The sequence below is a fragment of the Carcharodon carcharias genome, chromosome 11 (assembly GCF_017639515.1).
Source record: "Carcharodon carcharias isolate sCarCar2 chromosome 11, sCarCar2.pri, whole genome shotgun sequence".
Classification (NCBI taxonomy): Eukaryota; Metazoa; Chordata; class Chondrichthyes; order Lamniformes; family Lamnidae; genus Carcharodon; species Carcharodon carcharias.
Genome location: NC_054477.1, coordinates 163,374,302 through 163,395,887, shown reverse-complemented (window position 1 = coordinate 163,395,887; position 21,586 = coordinate 163,374,302). Strand labels below are relative to the sequence as shown.

The 21,586-nt window shown below is 48.6% G+C and overlaps 1 protein-coding gene across 1 annotated transcript in view; it reads right to left on the bottom strand.

The window, feature by feature from the left end:
• LOC121284448 (growth arrest-specific protein 6-like) overlaps positions 1-21,586 on the bottom strand; it is an 83,964-nt gene that overhangs the window by 25,692 nt on the left and 36,686 nt on the right. Inside the window, exons 4-9 of the mRNA XM_041199918.1 lie at positions 15,848-15,910; positions 14,505-14,627; positions 7,223-7,345; positions 5,719-5,844; positions 2,900-3,021; positions 1,777-1,895 (exon numbers count right to left, since the gene is read on the bottom strand). Of these exons, the coding sequence (XP_041055852.1) occupies positions 1,777-1,895; positions 2,900-3,021; positions 5,719-5,844; positions 7,223-7,345; positions 14,505-14,627; positions 15,848-15,910 (676 nt within the window). The remainder of the gene's footprint in view (positions 1-1,776; positions 1,896-2,899; positions 3,022-5,718; positions 5,845-7,222; positions 7,346-14,504; positions 14,628-15,847; positions 15,911-21,586) is intronic.

Below are 21,586 nucleotides of genomic sequence, written 5' to 3'. Positions count from 1 at the left end.
AGCCCAACGCAAACTGGAGGAACAACACCTCATCTTCCGACTAGGGACTTTACAGCCTTCCGGACTGAATATTGAATTCAACAACTTTAGGTCGTGAGCTCCCTCCCCCATCCCCACCCCCTTTCTGTTTCCCCCTTCCTTTTTTTTCCAATAAATTATAAAGATTTTCCTTTTCCCACCTATTTCCATTATATTAAAAAAAACCCCCACTAGAGCTATACCTTGAGTGCCCTACCATCCATTCTTAATTAGCACATTCGTTTAGATAATATCTTTATCTAACATTAAGTTTAACACCTATGTGTTCTATTGTACTATTGTCTTTGACATCTTTTGATGATCTGCTTCTATCACTGCTTGTTTGTCCCTACAACCACACCCCCCCCCCACCTCTCTCTCTCTCTATCTCTCCGCCCCCCACACACACACCTTAAACCAGCTTATATTTCAACTCTTTCTTGGACTCGAACTCAAGTTCTGTCGAAGGGTCATGAGGACTTGAAACGTCAACTCTTTTCTTCTCCGCCGATGCTGCCAGACCTGCTGAGTTTTTCCAGGTAATTCTGTTTTTGTTTAGGACTAAGTGTGAGTTAGAACACAGGCAGCGGAGTTTGGATGGGCTCAAATTCAAGACTGAGATTAACAGATTTTAGTTCAGTGAAGGGTATGAGGCAAAGGTGAGTAAATGGAGCACATAGTACAGATCAGCCATGATCACAATGAACAGTGGGACAGCCTCAAAGGTTTGAATGGCCTCCTCCTGTTCCTATATTCAAAGCTTTCATTGTGTTATTTCTAGAGAAGACTAATGATTTGAAAGACCAAAAATCAAGCATGCTGCCAAATATTCTGGAGTCCTGCCCAGTGGGAACTGACTCAAGACCGACAACCACATGCGACTGAGTGTGTGTGGGGACTTGCACAATATCTGGCCACATCTCATTAGTGAGCTCTGGACTCAATCCCATCCTGGCCCTGGAAAGGGCAGTATTCTCCCTCCCTGTGCCCGGAGACCCCCACACGGGGATTCAAAACAAACTGAGGAAAAACATTATTTCATAACGATTTCAAAGGACTCATCTGCAAGGTTCACTCTGAACGAAAACAATTTACATGCTTCATGTTTTGCAATACATTTGTATATTTTGTTCAAACCCACACAACTGGCCTAACCAAACTGTAACAAAGTTCACCTGACTCTAGTGGGAGAGAATTGAGGGTGATGGGGGACACACCCTAATAAACACAATCAGAGGACTTGCTTTTATTTAGCACCTTTCATGACCTCAGGATATCCCAAAGCTCTCTCCAGCCAATAAAGCTTTGCCTATATTATCTATATTATGTATTGTCTATATTATGTATTATCTATATTATCTGTCGCAATCCCTCATTGCTGTGGACAAATTTAACTAGCAGCTGCAGAGAGTTACAAAATTCTTCCATCCAGAGACACATTAGGACTAGGAGGAGGCCATTCAGCCCCTCAAATCTGTCCTGCCATTTAAGCTGATCTGGACCTCAGCCCCATTTAGCCACATTTGCTCTATTACCCCCTTATCCAACAGAAATCATCAATCTCAGTTTGAAATTTTCAGTTGACTCTCAGCCTCAGTAGTTTTTTTGGGTGGGGGGAGAGTTCCAGATTTCCACCCCCCCTTTGTGTGAGGAAGTGCTTCCTGACATCACCCCTGAACGGCCTGGTTCGGATTTTAAGATTATACTTCCTAGCTCTGGACTCCCCGCAGTGAAATCTCGAATTTAACAACGTCTCACCTGGTTCGTTGTTTTCTCTTGAAGTTGAAGCGCATCACAGGTGTCCCCTTGAAGAATCTTCCCAGGTAGAGAGAAGCTTCATTTTTCCCAGTGTTCAGCGAAACACAAGACAAAATCGGCTGAAACACAGAGACACAAGCTCATCGTCTGCTTTAAAGGAAATGTCTAATGGCAAATTTTATAAAGTAGCAGATATTTGAAACCATTTGTTTTTGTCAAAATATCACAGAATCTGTGTGTCCCAATACACCCTGTTCATCAATGCTACCCCGCCCCCCACCCCATCCCCACCACCCCACCCACAACCCATGGTCCCTTGTAACTATCCAAATTACCCTACCACACTGTCAAGCTTCTTGAGTGTTGTGGGGGCTGCACTCATCCAAGCAAGAATGGAGTATTCCATCACACTCCTGGCTTGTGCCTTGTAGATGGTGGTCAGGCTTTGGGGAGTCAGGAGGTGAGTTACTTACCGCAGGATTCCTAGTCTCTGACCTGCTATTGTAGCCACAGTATTTATATGGTGAGTCCAGTTCAGTTTCTGGTCAATGGTAACCCCCAGGATGTTAAAGTGGGGTTCGGTGATACTAATGCCACTGAGGGTCAAGGGGAGATAGTTGGTTTCTCTCTTGTTCGATGAGGAAAAATTTGGAACTCTCTTCCTCAAAAGGCAGTGGAAACAGAGTCTTTGAATATTTTTAAGGCAGAGCTAGGTAGATTCTTGATAAGCAAGGGAGTGATAGGTTATCAGAGGTAGGCAGGAATTGGAGTTGAGGTTCCAATCAGATCAGCCATGATCTTATTGAATGGTAGAACAGGCTCGAGGGGCTGAGTGGCCTACTCCTAATATGTATGTTGATATGGAGATGGTCACGGCCTGGCACTTGTGTGGCATGAATGTTATTTGCCACTTATCCGTCCAAGCCTGAATATTGCCCGGGTCTTGCTGCATTCGGACACGAGCTGATTCAGTGTCTGAGGTGTTGTGAATGGAAGTTGGAGATTGCTAAAACGCACTTATTAAATACCATTAAAATAATCGATCAAATGGCATCATATTTTTCTATTCACCCCTTGGTACCCTCAAGGAGACAGAGAGCAAATACAGGTGCAAGGGTCTTACTGTACAACTCTGGAGATCTGCTGCTAGCTTTAATCCTCGCTTTCCATCACAGTAGCAGGTATATTTACCAGGTGTATTGACACAACCTTCCTCACAGATATTCTCTTCACATTCATCTATATCTGAACAACAGAACAAAGATTTAATGTTATTACACCTTAGCCTTGTCTCTGTTAAATTAAAAAAAGACTTGCATTTCTATAGCACCTTTCACTACCTTAGGATGTTTCACAGTCAGTGAAGTACTTCTGAAGTGTAGTCCCTGTTGTAATGTGGGATGCGGGACACACGGCAGCCAATAAAACAGAAAACTCCCACAAACTGCAATGAGATAAATGGCCAGATCATCTGGTTTTATGGTATTAGTTGCTGGAACTCACCTGCTCTGCTTTGGAATAACGTCATGGGATCTATTATGTCAACCTGAGAGAGCAGACAGAGCCTTGGCTTAACATTTCATCTTAAAGATGACACCTCTGACAGTGCAAGACTCCATCAGTATTATACTGGAAGTGTCACTGACCTGAGGAACTCCTGCAGTGATGTCCTGGAGCTGAGATGATTGGCTTCTAACAACCATCTTCCTTTGTGGTAGGTATGACTCCAACCAGTGGAGAGTTTTCCCATTGATCTGTTGGTTGTGGTTTTATGACCGCAGTCGATGTTATTCATTGAGCAAGTTAAATCCCGGAGACACTACCATTAACATTCCCTTTGTCTGGAGTCCATGACATCTTTGTCAAATCTCTCCTAGCTCCCACCTGTCCCTGACCTTTGCTCCACCTGCTCCACTCCCTCTTAAACAGTATAAAATCCATCACATTTCAACTTCTCTTTAGCTCTGAAGAAGGGTCATACAGACTCGAAACGTTAACTCTGTTTCTCTCTCCACAGATGCTGCCAGACCGACTGAGTTTTTCCAGCATTTTCTGTTTTTATCCCAAAGGGAAACTTATTTTACTGAACATAATCTTTTTTTTTTGGTATTCTGAAAGCAAGAGGAAAACTACTGCTCCCAGAAGCATAGGATCCCACTAATACTTTTAGGATTTTAAAATTAAAAGATTTATTCACAAGGAAGAAAACATAAATACACAAGATTAAAATTGCACAGTTGAAACAGATTTATAGAACATTCCCCAAAATAAACCCACTTGGTCAGAAGACCCAAGTAAACTATCTGGCAACAGCTCCCTTATAGATTTATCCAGTAATATTACCCAAGGTAAAAACTGTTTTTACGTTAGTAAAAGGTATACCACACGACTTCTCACTCTCTTCCACTGTCTGTGGAACTGAAGGAAGTTCAGAAACAGGTTGCTGCCTGAAAACAAAGACTTCACTGGTTTGAAACAGGATGGCTGGTTCAGATTCACAATTTCTCTCAGCACAGAACTGGCCTCAGTATCTCTGGCCCAGACAACCAACACAATCAATTACACATCTTTCTTTAAATACCTTTTTTATCCCTTACACCTCAGACATCGTTGTCCTAAGCACCACTTCTGACTCAACTTTTCCAAAATATAAAAATCTTTCATCTCTTCCTATTGCCTCCACTTGCAGGTCAAATACAATTCAATAGCTTTTCCCTTGTTTACTTGTGAAACCTTTGTAATTTATAAAAGTCCCTTAAACTCCCTTTGAAATTTAGCAGCTGAAAAGCCAAGTCCTTACCTATCACCTAATGCAAATCTTAAAACCCAATTTATTGTAATTCCAACTTCACCATAGCCTCTCATTACACATGCATGTATCTAGTAGGTTTACCTTTTATCTCTCAGTTCCCACTGACTGGCTGTCTGTACTAACCTTGCCCCCAACCTCCACCCCACCAGTTTAATTAATCACACACACACACCCTTTTTTAACAGAATACAACCATACTCTCAAAAATATTAAAATAATAACATCCATCTTCACAGTGGGATCACTTAGTTCCATCTGTAGCTCCTCATTGAACCAGCAGGTTTTTCATCTGGTTTGATGGTGCTGGAGGAGTAGATACTAAATACTAGGTGCTGACTGTGGTCAAATACAATTCCACTGATGCCTATGGCCTACATAGCATGGTAGTAGCGTTGTATGACCTCAGGGATGCCTGGTTTTCAGCTGTTCGATTAATACTTAATCTATTTCACTCAGCATGGTGGTAGTGTTACATGACACGATGGACTGTGACCTCAATGTGACATTCCTTACAGAGAGCGGTGAAAATTTGGAGGCCCAGCTTGTTGGTGGGACTCAGATAGTTGGATTTCCCTTGGACATCTAAGAGCACCAAGGGATATGGATCAAAGGTTGGAAGATGAAGTTGTGATACACATCAGCCATGATCTAATTGGACAGCAGAGCAGGCTCAAGGGGCTGAATGGCCTCGGTCTGTTCCTATGTTTTGCCACTTGTGTTCAATAATGGGAACGTAATCAGGGCATTAACTGCCACAAACTTATAGATTCTAACTTCTCCCTTCACTTAAACACTGCAACTGTCACCATAAAATCTGACAAAATAATTCCATCCTGCACCTGGATTCCCTGCATTCAGTTCATTTGAGGGTAATTTCCACAACTTGTCAAACCCATAAGCAGCTGGATGAAAATTCACTGACGGTTGTATTGTTTGATCATTGCTGCTATGGCTGTTTTGCTACGTTAAAGGTGCTATATAAATGCAGGCTGGTATTGTTGAATTCTGCCATTTCTCTATTCTCTGCAATGAAAGAATTGCCCAAATTGAGCATATTAAGGATCTCCCAGCTGAAGGGATGGTTAAGTTTTACCTCCCTTGCTCCCGTGCAGAGCTTGGGAAGTGTTTACCTTTACAAGACTTGGTCAAGGGGTCATATTTGTATCCACGTTCACATGTGCATTTGTAAGAACCCAACATGTTTTCACAATTCGCAAGTCCACAAGTCCCAGGCTCCAACTGACATTCATCAACGTCTGAAATTAAAAGTAATTTTACAAAACTTATAAAGTTATCAATGGAATTAATCTATTTTAATTAAAAAACATGAAACTGGTAAGAGGTCATTATGGCTGAAATATGGTGGGCAGTGATTCTGAGCTCCTGTCCTAATGTCTCGTGACTCGATATCCCTGTCACACCCGTGACAGGTAAACCTCTCCAGCCTCTTAGGGCAGGAGTTCCAGCTCGGAGCGTGGGGGCGTGCCTGACACACATGAGCGTGAAATCGTGCGCGATGAGGTCCGGTGAGCGTCTCGACATCATCGCGCACTCGCGCAATATTTTGGTCAGTGGGTGCGCCCTAGAGTCGGCGGAACGCCCGCTGATAATTAAGAGGTCTATCAATTCATTCAGTTGAATTTTTCACAGTTGGCAGGCAGGCGAATAGACCAAGCGGCCTGTGCATTTTTAGCGACGCCTCATCCACGGGTGGGGTGAAGTTTCCAACAGTGAACAAAAAAAAACAATAAAAATTCTTTCAACTAATTTTTCTCTTATCACCGTTCGTGTGACAGAGTCACATGTGGGGACATGTTTTCCTTATTTTTCGAATCTTTATTTTTCATTTTAAAAATCTTCAGCTCCCTGGGACAGCTCTGCGCCTTCTGGGAGCTTTCAGTGAGCGCATTCCTGTGCGCACGCACACAATTCAGCGCTCGCTTCCTCCCGCGCTCACCCTGGCAGCACTGAGGCTCCCTGTGCACATGTTTCACACTGGCTTGGCCATTAACTGGCCGGCACTGGGGGCCCGATCGCAGGCAGTGGACCATTTCACACCCGCTCCAGGGCCCATCTGCTGTCTGCCCACCCAGCAAGGGGAAAATCCTCCCCTTAATGTTTATCTTACACCTCCCAAACCTGCCAGGTCCACCACCAAGAAGCACAAGGGCAGGCAGGGGACACAAGGAAACACCACCACCCAGCAAGTTTTCACTAGGTCACACACAAGCCTGGTCTGGAAATACATTACCGTCCTTCCACCACCCCTGGATAAAATCCTGGAGCTCCATAAATTTATTTTTTAAACTTCTTCAATCATGGACAAGATCAGCATTTATTGCCCACCCCTAATTGCCCTTGAGAAGGTGGTGGTGAGCTGCCTTCTTGAACCGCTGCAGTCCATGTGGTGTAGGTACACCCACAGCGCTGTTAGGGGGGGATTGAATGATAGAAACTCAGGCCCATTTCAGGTCTGATTTTGATTTCCCTGGGCTCACTTCTCCATCATAAATATTAATGAACGGAAAACCACAGATGTGAAGCTCTGAAGTTCCAAAGTGACGAGGCTGTCCCTCCCTCCCAGAGCACAAACTCGGACTACTCTGCCCCTTAAGCCCCTGGTGTCTGTCTCACCTTGACATCGTCGTTTGTCCAGCTTCATGTTGAATCCTTCATTACACAGACACTCGTAACTCCCCTCCGTGTTTGTACAGATGTGCTCACAGCCACCGTTCTGCATCACGCACTCATTAATATCTAGAGGGCAGAGAAAGGTCACAGAGTCAATACCAGAACCAATCACAGGATATTGGGGTATGTAAACACTCCGCATAGAATGTCAAGGATAAAAATCTAGCCCCCTGTGGAAGTTAAAAGGAGAGCAGTGGGATGGGGTGTTAGCTGAGGCTCTGTGGATAGCAATCCTACCCCAGAGTCAGGCAGTCATGGGTTCAATCCCACTGCAGAGACCGGTGCAGGAAACAAAACTAAGGACCAGGAGCAGAAGCTGGCCATTTGGCCCATCAAGTCACAGTCACCAATTTCTAAGATCAAGCTCTTCTCTGCCAGCTGCACCTTCCCGCATTATATGTGATCCCCTTCGTACCCAAGGATCAGGTGATCTCGCTCTTGAATATACCCAACAACTGACCATCCAGAACTTCCTGGGGCAGAGAATTCCAAAGACCCAGCTGACCCTCGCAGGGCGGTACTGAAGGAGTGCTGCACTATCAGAGGTGTTGTCTTTTGGATGGGAGATTAAACTGAAGCCCCTAGTTTGTCCTTTCAGGTGGGTGTGGAAAACCCCATAGCACCATGTGGAAGAACCGTAGAGTTCCCCAGTGTCCTGGACAATATTTATCCCTCCATTGACTTCACCCAGAGGGATTATCCAATTGTTATAACATTGCTTTGATCACAGAAAATGGTTCATCTTCCAAGACTAAGAACATTCTGGAACAGTTTGTGTTTTTTAAAAGGCACTGTCCCTTAAAGGGTTAAGGCAAGGACTCTGGTTGCTGCTGTTCCTGGAAAAGACGGCATTTTATAACAAAAGATAATTAAGCAGTTTTAAAGGAGCTGGAAACCTCTTGACCTCGATGGACTGTTTACAAAAGGGTCACATGGTGGTTTATGTCTTAGAAAAAACCCGTGAATGGAAAACGGTGTCTCAAAGCTGCTCAGCTGCTTTGCTTTGGGGGGAAAATGGGGGAGAAAATGCCTGACTAAAGAATTCAGACGTTTACAGCACAGAAGGAGGCCATTCAGCCCATCATGTCTGCACTGGTCAACAAAGATCTGACTACACTGATCCCATTTTCCAGCGCTTGGCCCATAGCCCTGGAGACTATGGCAACGCAAGTGAATATCTAAATACGTCTTAAATGTTACGAGAGTTTCTGACTCAACCCCCCTTTCAGGCAGTGAGTTCAAGACTCCCACCACCCTCTGGGTGAAAACATTTCTCCTCAATTCCCCTCTTAGCCTTCTACCTTCTACCTTAAATTTATGCCCCTTGGTTATTGACCCCTCTACTAATGGAAAAATTGCCTTCCTGTCCACCCTATCTATGTCCCTCATAATCTTATACACCTATATCAGGTCCCCTCTCAACCTTCGCTGCTCCAAGGAAAACAACCCCAGCCTATCCAATCTTTCTTCATAGCTCAGACCCTCCAGCCCAGGGAACATCCTGGTAAATCTCCTCTGCACTCTCTATAGTGCAATCGCATCCTTCCTGTAATGTGGTGAGCAGGACTGTATACAGTACTCCAGTTGTGACCTCACCAGTGTTTTATACAGTTCCAGCGTAACCTCCCTGCTCTTGTATTCTATGCCTCAGCTAATAAAGGCAAATATCCCATATGCCTTCTTAACCACCTTATCTACCTGCCCTGCTACCTTCAGGGATCTATGGATATGCACACCAAGGTCCCTCTGATCTTCAGTACTCCCCAGGGTCCTACCGTTCATAGTGTAATCCCTTGTCTTGTTAGCCCTCTCCAAGTGCACTTTTCCGGGTTGAATTCCATTTGCCACTGCTCTGCCCACCTGACCAGTCCATTGATATCCTCCTGCAGTTTACAGCTACCCTCCTCACTATTTACCACCCTACCAATTTTTGTGTCATCCACAAGCTTCTTGATCATACCCCCTAAATTTAAGTCCAGATCATTTATGTACACCACAAACAGCAAGGGCCCCAGCACTGAGCCCTGCAGAACCCCACTGGAAACAGACTTCCAGTCACAGAAACATCCCTCTACCATCACCCTCTGCTTCCTGCCTCTCAGCCAATTTTGGATCTAACTCGCCGCATTGCCTTGGATCCCATGGGCTATTACTTTCTTCATCTGTCTGCCATGAGGGACCTTTTCAAAAGTGTTGCTGAAGTCCATGTCGACCACATCATATGCATTACCCTCATCAACATTCCTGGTTACCTCCTCAAAAAATTTCACATTTGTCAAACACGACCTTCCCTTAACAAATCCATGCTGACTATCCCTGATTAATCCGTGTCTCTCCAAGTGCAGATATATTCTTTCCCTCACAATTCTTTTGAGTAACCTCCCCACCACCGAGGTTAGACTGACTGGCCTAGAATTTTCTGGTCTATTCCTCCCTTTTTTAATAGTAGGACAATGCTAGCAATCCTCCAGTCCTCTGGCACCTCACATGTGGCCAGAGAGGATTTGAAAATTACTGCCAGGGCTCCTGATATCTCTTCCCTTACCTCCCTCAACAACCTGGGATACATGTCATCAGGGCCTGTGAATTTATCCAATTTTAAGGCCGCTAAACCCACTAGAATATTCTCTCTCTCAATTCCTTTCCTCTAATATTTCAGAGTCCTCCACCCTGATGTCTTTACCTGCATTGTCCTTTTCCATTGTGAAGACCAATGCCAAGTATTCATTGAGGACATCTTCTAGGTCCACACACAGATTATCTCTATGGTCCCTAATTGGTCCTACTCTTTCCCTAGTTATTCTCTTGCTCTTTATATACTTAAAAAAACCCTTTGGGTTTTCCTTTATTCTACCCACCAATGCTTTCTCATGCTCTCTCTTAGCTTTCCTAATTTTCTTTTTAGGATCCCACCCCCCCCCCCTATGCTTTTTATACTCCTCCAGGGACTCTGTTGTATTGAGCTCTCGGTATCTGTCATAAGCATCTCATCTTTTCTTAATTCTAACCTTTATGTCCCTTGACATCCAGGGTTCTCCAGACTTGGTCCCCCACTTTGTCTTTATGGGAACATATTTGCTCTGTACTCTCGCTAGTTCCTCCTTGAATGCCTCCTACTGCTCTGACACAATTTTATCTGCAAGTAGCTGCTCCCAGTCCACTTGGGCCAAATTGTATCTCATCTTAGTAAAATTAGCCTTTCCCCAGTTTAGAACTTTTATTCCCGGCCCAACTTTATCCTTTTCCATAACTATCCTAAATCTAACTGAGTTATGATCACTATCTCCAAAATGCTCCCCTGCTGATATGCCTTCCACCTGCCTGGGCTCATTTCCGAATATTAGGTCCAGAACTGCCCCCTCCCTTGTTGGGCTTTCTATGTACTGGCTGAAAAGTTCTCCTGGGTGCAACTTAAGAATTTTGCTCCCTCGCTACCTTGCACACTAAAACTATCCCAGTTAATATCTGGGTGGTTAAAATCCCCCATATTACTGCCTTATTATTCTTACACTTCTCTGAAATTTGATTACATATTTGACCCTCTATCTCTCCCTGACTGTTTGGGGGCCTATAGTATACACCCAACAGCGTGTTTGCTCTTTTTGTGTCTTTTACTTCTACCCATGTGGCCTCATTTGATGACCCTTCCAAGATATCATCCCTCCTCACTGCTATAATTGATTCCTTGATCAATATTGCAACCCTCCACCCAACTCCTCTTCCATTCCCCTCTCTATCTCGTCTGGATACCCTATAACCAGGAATGTTGAGCTGCCAATTCTGCCCGTCTTTTAGCCAGGTCTCGGTCATAGCTGTGATATCGTACTCCGAGGTGCCTACCTGTGCCCTCAGCTCACCTGTCATCTTCCTCAGGCCCCTTGTGTTAAACTATATTCCATTCAGCCTTGCTAAACTCACTTCTTTCTTATCTGGCCGATGTTTCATCTGCCTTCCAGACTCACTCACTCGCATTTTAACTTCTAATTCCATCTCAGCTTCTCTCCCTCTGAGCTACTTTTCAGGATCCCATCCCCCTGCCAATTTAGTTTAAACCCACCCCTACAGCATTAACAAACCTCCCCGCGAGGATGTTGGTCCTGTTCCTGTTCAGCTGTGACCCGTCCAACTTGTACGGGTCCCACCTCCCCCAGAAACGGTCCCAATGTCCCAGGAATCTAAAGCCCTCCCTCCTGCACCATCTCTATAGCCATGCCTTCATCTGGACTATCCTTCTATTCCTATACTCACTACTGTGTGGCACTGGGAGTAATCGGAGTTTACTACCTTTGAAATCCTGCTTTTCAATTTCCTACCTAACTCCCTAAAGTCTGCCTGCAGGACCTCATTTCTCTTTCTTCCTATGACATTGGTCCCAACATGGACCACGACCTCTGGCTGTTCACCCACCCCCTTCAGAATATCCTGCAGCCGTTCCATGACATCTTTGACCCTGGCGCCTGGGAGGCAACATACCATCCTGGAGTCACGCCTACAGCCGCAGAAGCACCTGTCTGCACCCCTCACTAACAAACCCCCTACCACTATTGCCCTTCCACACTTCTTCCTCCCTCCCTGAGCAGCTGGACCACCCACAGTGCCGCGGCCTTGGCTCTGATTGGCTACCACAGAGGAACCGTCACACTCGCCGTTTCCAAGGCCGATAAATGGTTTGTGAGTGAGATGCACTCGGGGGATTCCCTCACTACCTGCCTGGTCCCCTTCTTCTGTCTGGCGGTCACCCATTCCCTCTCTGCTTGCACTTCCTTAAACAGCAGGGTGATCACGTCCTGAAACGTGCTATCCACGAACCTCTGAGCATCGTGAATGCACCGTAGCGCCCCCAGCTGCTGCTCCAGCTCCAAACCCTGGAGCTCGAGTTACTCCAGTTGGGGGCACCTCCTGCACACGTGGTCACCCAGACCACCAGGAGCGTCTAGAATTTCCCACATAGCGTAGGATGTGCAAACCACTGGACTGAGCTCCTCAGACATATATTAACTAAATAGAATATGTACCCTTGCTTTTGTTTTACCCTTACTCCTACTTGAGTATAGATTAGATGCTGGATCCTCTAGCTAGACTAGATGGTCCAGATGCTGCTGACTGCCTGGCCCAGGGTCCTCCTCTCACACTCCCCTCTAGGTGCTGCTGACTGCCTGGCCCAGGGTCCTCCTCCCACACTCCCCTCTAGGAATAAGGGGCAAGTGTTGAATAGACTGTCAGTACTTAAAGGCACCCGGAACTGGATGAGATGCATCCAAGGATATTGAAGGGAGTAAGAGTAGGAATTACAGGAGCACTGACCATAATCTGATACTCAGGGGAGGTGCCAGACAACTGGAGAATTGCAAACATTACGCCCTTGTTCAAAAAAGGCTGTAAGGATAAGCCCAGCAATTACAGACCAGTCAGTTTAACTTCAGTGATGGGGAAGATTCTAGAAACAATAATTCGGGATAGAATTAGTAGTCACATGGTAAAATATGGGTTGATAAGGAAGAACCAGCATGGATAGCTAAAGGGGAAATCATGTTTTATTGGCTTGCTGGAGTTTTTTGAAGAGGTAACAGAAAAGGTCGATGAGGGTAATGCTGTTGATGTGGTGTACATGGACTTTCAAAAGGCATTTGGTGCAGTGCCACACAACACGAGAAAAGTTATTGCTCATGGAATAAAAGGGACAGTAGCAACGTGGATACAAAATTGGCTGAAAAATAGGAAGCAGAGAATAATGGTCAATGGATATTTTTCGGGCTGGTGAAAGGTTTGTAGTGGAGTTCCCCAGGGGTCAGTATTGGTACCCTTGCTCTTCCTGATATATATTAATGATCTAGAGCTTACTATACAGTAAAGAAAAGGAAAGTACTGAGGGCTTCTGCTGAAGCTGGAAGTGACGGTCATTAGCTGGGGGACAATTTCAAAGTTTGCCGATGACTCGAATCTTGGGAGTGTTGTGAACTGTGAGGAGGACAGTATGGAACTTCAAGAGGATATAGACAAGTTGGTGGAGTGGGCAGATAGGTGGCAGATGAAGTTCAATGTGTAGACGTGTGAGGTGATATATTTTGGTAGGAAGAACATGGACAGACAATATAAAATAAGGGGTGAAATTTTGAAGGGGGTGCAGGAGCAGAAAGACTTAGGTGTAAACGTGCATAGATCATTGAAGGTTGCAGGACAGGTGGAGAGAGCAGTTAATAAAGTATATAGTATTCTGGGATTTATTAATAGGGGCATAGAGTACAAGAGCAGGGAGGTTATGCTGAATTTATATAAGACACTCATTAGACTTCATCTGGAATATTGTGTACAGTTCTGGGCATCATATTATAGGAAGGATATGAACACATTGGAGAGAGTGCAGAAGAGGTTTACAAGAATGGTTCCAGGGATGAGAAACTTCAGCTATGAGGATAGATTGGAGAGATTGGGACTGTTCTCCTTGGAGAGGAGAAGGCTAAGAGGAGATTTGATGGAGATGTTCAAAATCATGAGGGGGCTGGACAGGGTAGATATGGAGAAGCTGTTCCTACTCGTAAAAGAATCAAAAACAAGAGGGCACAGATTTAAAGTGATTTGCAAAAGAAGCAAGTGTGATGTGAGAAAAAACTTTTTCACACAACGAGTGGTTCGGGTCTGGAACGCACGGCCTGGAAATGTGGTGGAGGCAGGTTCAATCGAGGCATTCAAGGGGGCATTAGATGATTATTTGAATAGAAACAATGTGCAGGGTTATGGGGAAAAGGCAGGGCAATGGCACTAGGTCATAATGCTCATTTGGAGAGCCGGTGCTGACATGATGGGCCGAATGGCCTCCTTCTAGGCCATTAAGATTCTGTGATTCTGTAAAGTGTGAGGAGTAACAGATAGAATGGAATGGAGGAAAGGGCTCAATGGGCTGAATGGCCTCCTCAAGATCCAATGCATTATATTCTCACTTCTCTTCCTTTTCTGAAACCAGGACAAGTCAGGCTGCTATGAAAACAGAGGTTACCCAGGTTGAAGTGAATCTTTCGCTGCCCAGACAGAGTTCTTAGTGAACCTAAGAAATTCAATGTACAGAAAGAGGCCCTTCGTTCCTTCATACCTGTGCTGGCTCTTTGAAAGAGCTATCCAATTAGTCCCATGCCCCCTGCTCCTTCCACAAAGCTGTTAACCAGGTCCAGCAGTACGGTTCAGTAATAGATTCACAGTCCTCTGTCAGATTACGAGACACATACTGTACCTTGCTCACAGAAAATCCCTTTCCAGCCAGGTTTACAGATGCATTTAAAAGCTCCCTGACCATCTTCACATCGTTCATAACCCTGAAGACTGCAGGGCTGTGGGGAACACTGATTCGGGATATCTACAAACCAAGCACAAAGTGATAAACTGGGATGGTACAGTTTCCAATGGGACTATTACAGACCTGGGGGTTTCACACCTCACAGCGTGTTTACAGATCAAAGCAAGTTCAAGTGGATTTAACGTTACATTTTCTGTTGTCTTCACACAAGTGTCACAATTAAATTCTTGTAATACGATACAAGCAGAACCTGGGAGGGAGTGCGATGTCGGAGGTCAATGAGTTATGCATATCAACAATGAAACAACACGAAAAGGAGATGAGCCCAAACACATTCATCCTGATTTACTAGACTGTGCACACTCCATCCCTGATCAAGTGGCAAGAGTAAATCCCAGGGCAGAAAAGTTCAATCAAACAGAACGATTTAGGTTTATAATCTAGGAGGACATAATGGGGCATAACGGAGGGAGTGCTGCACTGTCGGAGGGTCAGTACTGAGGGAGTGCTGCACTGTTGGAGGGTCAGTACTGAGGGAGTGCTGCACTGTCGGAGGGTCAGTACTGAGGGAGTGCTGCACTGTCAGAGGGTCAGTCCTGAGGGAGTGCTGCACTGTCGGAGGGTCAGTACTGAGGGAGTGCTGCACTGTCAGAGGGTCAGTACTGAGGGAGTGCTGCACTGTCGGAGGGTCAGTACTGAGGGAGTGCTGCACTGTCAGAGGGTCAGTACTGAGGGAGTGCTGCACTGTCAGAGGGTCAGTACTGAGGGAGTGCTGCACTGTCAGAGGGTCAGTACTGAGGGAGTGCTGCACTGTCGGAGGGTCAGTACTGAGGGAGTGCTGCACTGTCAGAGGGTCAGTCCTGAGGGAGTGCTGCACTGTCGGAGGGTCAGTACTGAGGGAGTGCTGCACTGTCAGAGGGTCAGTACTGAGGGAGTGCTGCACTGTCGGAGGGTCAGTACTGAGGGAGTGCTGCACTGTCAGAGGGTCAGTACTGAGGGAGTGCTGCACTGTCAGAGGGTCAGTACTGAGGGAGTGCTGCACTGTCAGAGAGTCAGTACTGAGGGAGTGCTGCACTGTCGGAGGGTCAGTACTGAGGGAGTGCTGCACTGTCGGAGGGTCAGTACTGAGGGATCGATACAATGACCCAATGCTTATTTTCCATGCAAAACTTAAGATGCAAACATCAGACTTTCACCTCATGAGCATTGGACTCAGGCACTGAGGAGATACAATTTGCCAGCCTGTCTCATTACACTGAGGGATGTTATCAGTAACTCACTGTGAACACATGTCAAAAGGTTAGGATTTCTTTGGCTGATGGGTCCATACTTTCTCAGGCAATCTGTGTATAAAAACAGCAAAAATTGTTCATGAGTAGGAATTACAGCCCAACATCGATCACAAAAAACAGCTGTAAAGTAACATTTTGCTCTGTCAAATCATCCAAACAATCAGACTAGATTTAAAACAATTTTAAAAGCCTCAAACTAAATCATTCCACATTCTAAAAGTAACCTTGCCCTACCAGTTTATAAAATATCCCGAGTGAATCCTTATGTAAATGCTGCAGATGTTAGAGACACACTTACCCAGGCCCCAATCCATGAGGAGCACAAATCATCACACTGTGAATGGTTTTCCTTGGATTCCATTTCTTTTCTACAGTTATTGTCCAAGGATTTTCACTTACCAACAGTGCGGAGTGTCACACACACACCGACAGCGCGGAGTGTCACACACACACCGACAGCGCGGAGTGTCACACAAACACCGACAGTGCGGAGTGTCACACACACACCGACAGCGCGGAGTGTCACACACACACCGACAGCGCAGAGTGTCACACACACACCGACAGCGCGGAGTGTCACACACACACCGACAGCGCGGAGTGTCACACACACACCGACAGCGCGGAGTGTCACACACACCGACAGTGCGGAGTGTCACACACACACCGACAGTGCGGAGTGTCACACACATCGACAGTGCGGAATGTCACACACACCGACAGTGCGGAGTGTCACACACAACGACAGTGCGGAGTGTCACACACACACCGACAGTGCGGAGTGTCACACACACCGACAGTGCGGAGTGTCACACACACACAGACAGTGCGGAGTGTCACACACATCGACAGTGCGGAATGTCACACACACACCGACAGTGCGGAGTGTCACACACAACGACAGTGCGGAGTGTCACACACACACCGACAGTGCGGAGTGTCACACACACACCGACAGTGCGGAGTGTCACACACACCGACAGTGCGGAGTGTCACACACACCGACAGTGCGGAGTGTCACACACACCGACAGTGCGGAGTGTCACACACACCGACAGTGCGGAGTGTCACACACACCGACAGTGCGGAGTGTCACACACGCCGACAGTGCGGAGTCTCTGACACACACGCCGACAGTGCGGAGTCTCTGACACACACACCGACAGTGCGGCGTGTCACACACACACCGACAGTGCGGCGTGTCTCACACACACCGACAGTGCGGAGTGTCACACACACACCGACAGTGCGGAGTGTCACACACACACCGACAGTGCGGAGTTTCTGACACACACACCGAAAGCGGAGTGTCACACACACACCGACAGTGCGGAGTGTCACACACACACCGACAGTGAAGAGTGTCACACACACCGACAGTGCGGAGTGTCACACACACACCGACAGTCCGGAGTGTCACACACACCGACAGTGCAGAATCTCTGACACACACACCGACAGCGCAGAGTGTCACACACACACCGACAGTGCGGAGTGTCACACACACACCGACAGTGCGGAGTGTCACACACACACCGACAGTGCGGAGTGTCACACACACACCGACAGTGCGGAGTGTCACACACACCGACAGTGCGGAGTGTCACACACACCAACAGTGCGGAGTGTCACACACACCAACAGTGCGGAGTGTCACACACACCGACAGTGCGGAGTCTCTGACACACACACCGACAGTGCGGAGTGTCACACGCACCGACAGTGCGGAGCCTCTGACACTCACGCCGACAGTGCGGAATGTCACACACACACCGACAGTGCGGAGTGTCACACACAACGACAGTGCGGAGTGTCACACACACACCGACAGGGCGGAGTGTCACACACACCGACAGTGCGGAGTGTCACACACACACCGACAGTGCGGAGTGTCACACACACACCGACAGTGCGGAGTGTCACACACACCGACAGTGCGGAGTTGCTGACACACACACCGACAGCGCGGAGTGTCACACACACACCGACAGTGCGGAGTGTCACACACACATCGACAGTGCGGAGTGTCACACACACCGACAGTGCGGAGAGTCACACATACCGACAGTGCGGAGTCTCGCACACACACCGATAGTGCGGAGTGTCACACGCACCGACAGTGCGGAGTCTCTGACACTCACGCCGACAGTGCGGAGTGTCACACACACCGATAGTGAGGAGTCTCGGACACACACGCCGACAGTGCAGAGTGTCACACACACACCGACAGTGCGGAGTCTCTGACACACACACCGACAGTGCGGAGTGTCACACACACACCGACAGTGCGGAGTGTCACACACACACCGACAGTGCGGAGTGTCACACACACACCGACAGTGCGGAGTGTCACACACACCGACAGTGCGGAATGTCACACACACCGACAGTGCGGAGTGTCACACACACCGACAGTGCGGAGTGTCACACACACACCGACAGTGCGGAGTGTCACACACACCGACAGTGCGGTATGTCACACACACCGACAGTGCGGAGTGTCACACACACCGACAGTGCGGAGTGTCACACACACACCGACAGTGCGGAGTGTCACACACACCGACAGTGCGGAGTGTCACACACAGACCGACAGTGCGGAGTGTCACACACACACCGATAGTGCGGAGTGTCACACACACACCGACAGTGCGGAGTGTCACACACACCGACAGTGCGGAGTGTCACACACACCGACAGTGCGGAGTGTCACACACACACCGACAGTGCGGAGTGTCACACACACACCGACAGTGCGGAGTGTCACACACACACCGACAGTGCGGAGTGTCACACACACACCGACAGTGCGGAGTGTCACACACACCGACAGTGCGGAGTGTCACACACACACCGACAGTGCGGAGTGTCACACACACCGACAGTGCGGAGTCTCTCACACACACCGACAGTGCGGTGTCTCTGACACACACACCGACAGCGCGGAGGGTCACACACACACCGACAGTGCGGAGTGTCACACACACACCAACAGTGCGGAGTGTCTCACACACACACCGACAGTGCGGAGTGTCACACGCACCGACAGTGCGGAGTCTCTGACACACACGCCGACAGTGCGGAGTGTCACACACACACCGACAGTGTGGAGTGTCACACACGCACCGACAGTGCGGAGTGTCACAAACACACCGACAGTGCGGAGTCTCTGACACACACGCTGACAGTGCAGAGTCTCTGACACACACGCCGACAGTGCGGAGTGTCACACACACACAGACAGTGCAGAGTGTCACAAACACACCGGCAGTGCGGAGTGTCACACACACACCGACAGTGCGGAGTGTCACACACACACTGACAGTGCGGAATGTCACACACACCGACAGTGCGGAGTGTCACACACACCGACAGTGCGGAGTGTCACACACACACCGACAGTGCGGAGTGTCACACACACCGGCAGTGCGGAGTGTCACACACACACCGACAGTGCGGAGTGTCACACACACTCCGACAGTGCGGAGTGTCACACACACACCGACAGTGCGGAGTCTCTGACACACACACCGACAGTGCGGAGTGTCACACACACACCGACAGTGCGGAGTGTCACACACACACCGACAGTGCGGAGTGTCACACACACCGACAGTGCGGAGTGTCACACACACACCGACAGTGCGGAGAGTCACACACACACCGACAGTGCGGAGTGTCACACACAACGACAGTGCGGAGTGTCACACACACACCGACAGGGCGGAGTGTCACACACACCGACAGTGCGGAGTGTCACACACACACCGACAGTGCGGAGTGTCACACACACACCGACAGTGCGGAGTGTCACACACACCGACAGTGCGGAGTTGCTGACACACACACCGACAGCGCGGAGTGTCACACACACACCGACAGTGCGGAGTGTCACACACACATCGACAGTGCGGAGTGTCACACACACATCGACAGTGCGGAGTGTCACACATACCGACAGTGCGGAGTCTCGCACACACACCGATAGTGCGGAGTGTCACACGCACCGACAGTGCGGAGTCTCTGACACTCACGCCGACAGTGCGGAGTGTCACACACACCGATAGTGAGGAGTCTCGGACACACACGCCGACAGTGCAGAGTGTCACACACACACCGACAGTGCTGAGTCTCTGACACACACACCGACAGTGCGGAGTGTCACACACACACCGACAGTGCGGAGTGTCACACACACACCGACAGTGCGGAGTGTCACACACACACCGACAGTGCGGAGTGTCACACACACCGACAGTGCGGAATGTCACACACACCGACAGTGCGGAGTGTCACACACACCGACAGTGCGGAGTGTCACACACACACCGACAGTGCGGAGTGTCACACACACCGACAGTGCGGTATGTCACACACACCGACAGTGCGGAGTGTCACACACACCGACAGTGCGGAGTGTCACACACACACCGACAGTGCGGAGTGTCACACACACCGACAGTGCGGAGTGTCACACACAGACCGACAGTGCGGAGTGTCACACACACACCGATAGTGCGGAGTGTCACACACACACCGACAGTGCGGAGTGTCACACAAACCGACAGTGCGGAGTGTCACACACACCGACAGTGCGGAGTGTCACACACACACCGACAGTGCGGAGTGTCACACACACACCGACAGTGCGGAGTGTCACACACACACCGACAGTGCGGAGTGTCACACACACCGACAGTGCGGAGTGTCACACACACACCGACAGTGCGGAGTGTCACACACACCGACAGTGCGGAGTCTCTCACACACACCGACAGTGCGGTGTCTCTGACACACACACCGACAGCGCGGAGGGTCACACACACACCGACAGTGCGGAGTGTCACACACACACCAACAGTGCGGAGTGTCTCACACACACACCGACAGTGCGGAGTGTCACACGCACCGACAGTGCGGAGTCTCTGACACACACGCCGACAGTGCGGAGTGTCACACACACACCGACAGTGTGGAGTGTCACACACGCACCGACAGTGCGGAGTGTCACAAACACACCGACAGTGCGGAGTCTCTGACACACACGCTGACAGTGCAGAGTCTCTGACACACACGCCGACAGTGCGGAGTGTCACACACACACAGACAGTGCAGAGTGTCACAAACACAACGGCAGTGCGGAGTGTCACACACACACCGACAGTGCGGAGTGTCACACACACACTGACAGTGCGGAATGTCACACACACCGACAGTGCGGAGTGTCACACACACCGACAGTGCGGAGTGTCACACACACACCGACAGTGCGGAGTGTCACACACACCGACAGTGCGGAGTGTCACACACACACCGACAGTGCGGAGTGTCACACACACTCCGACAGTGCGGAGTGTCACACACACACCGACAGTGCGGAGTCTCTGACACACACACCGACAGTGCGGAGTGTCACACACACACCGACAGTGCGGAGTGTCACACACACCGACAGTGCGGAGTGTCACACACACACCGACAGTGCGGAGAGTCACACACACACCGACAGTGCGGAGTCTCTGACACACACACCGACAGTGCGGAGTGTCACACACACACCGACAGTGCGGAATGTCACACACACCGACAGTGCGGAGTGTCACACACACCGACAGTGCGGAGTGTCACACACACACCGACAGTGCGGAGTGTCACACACACCGACAGTGCGGAGTGTCACACACACCGACAGTGCGGAGTGTCACACACACCGACAGTGCGGAGTGT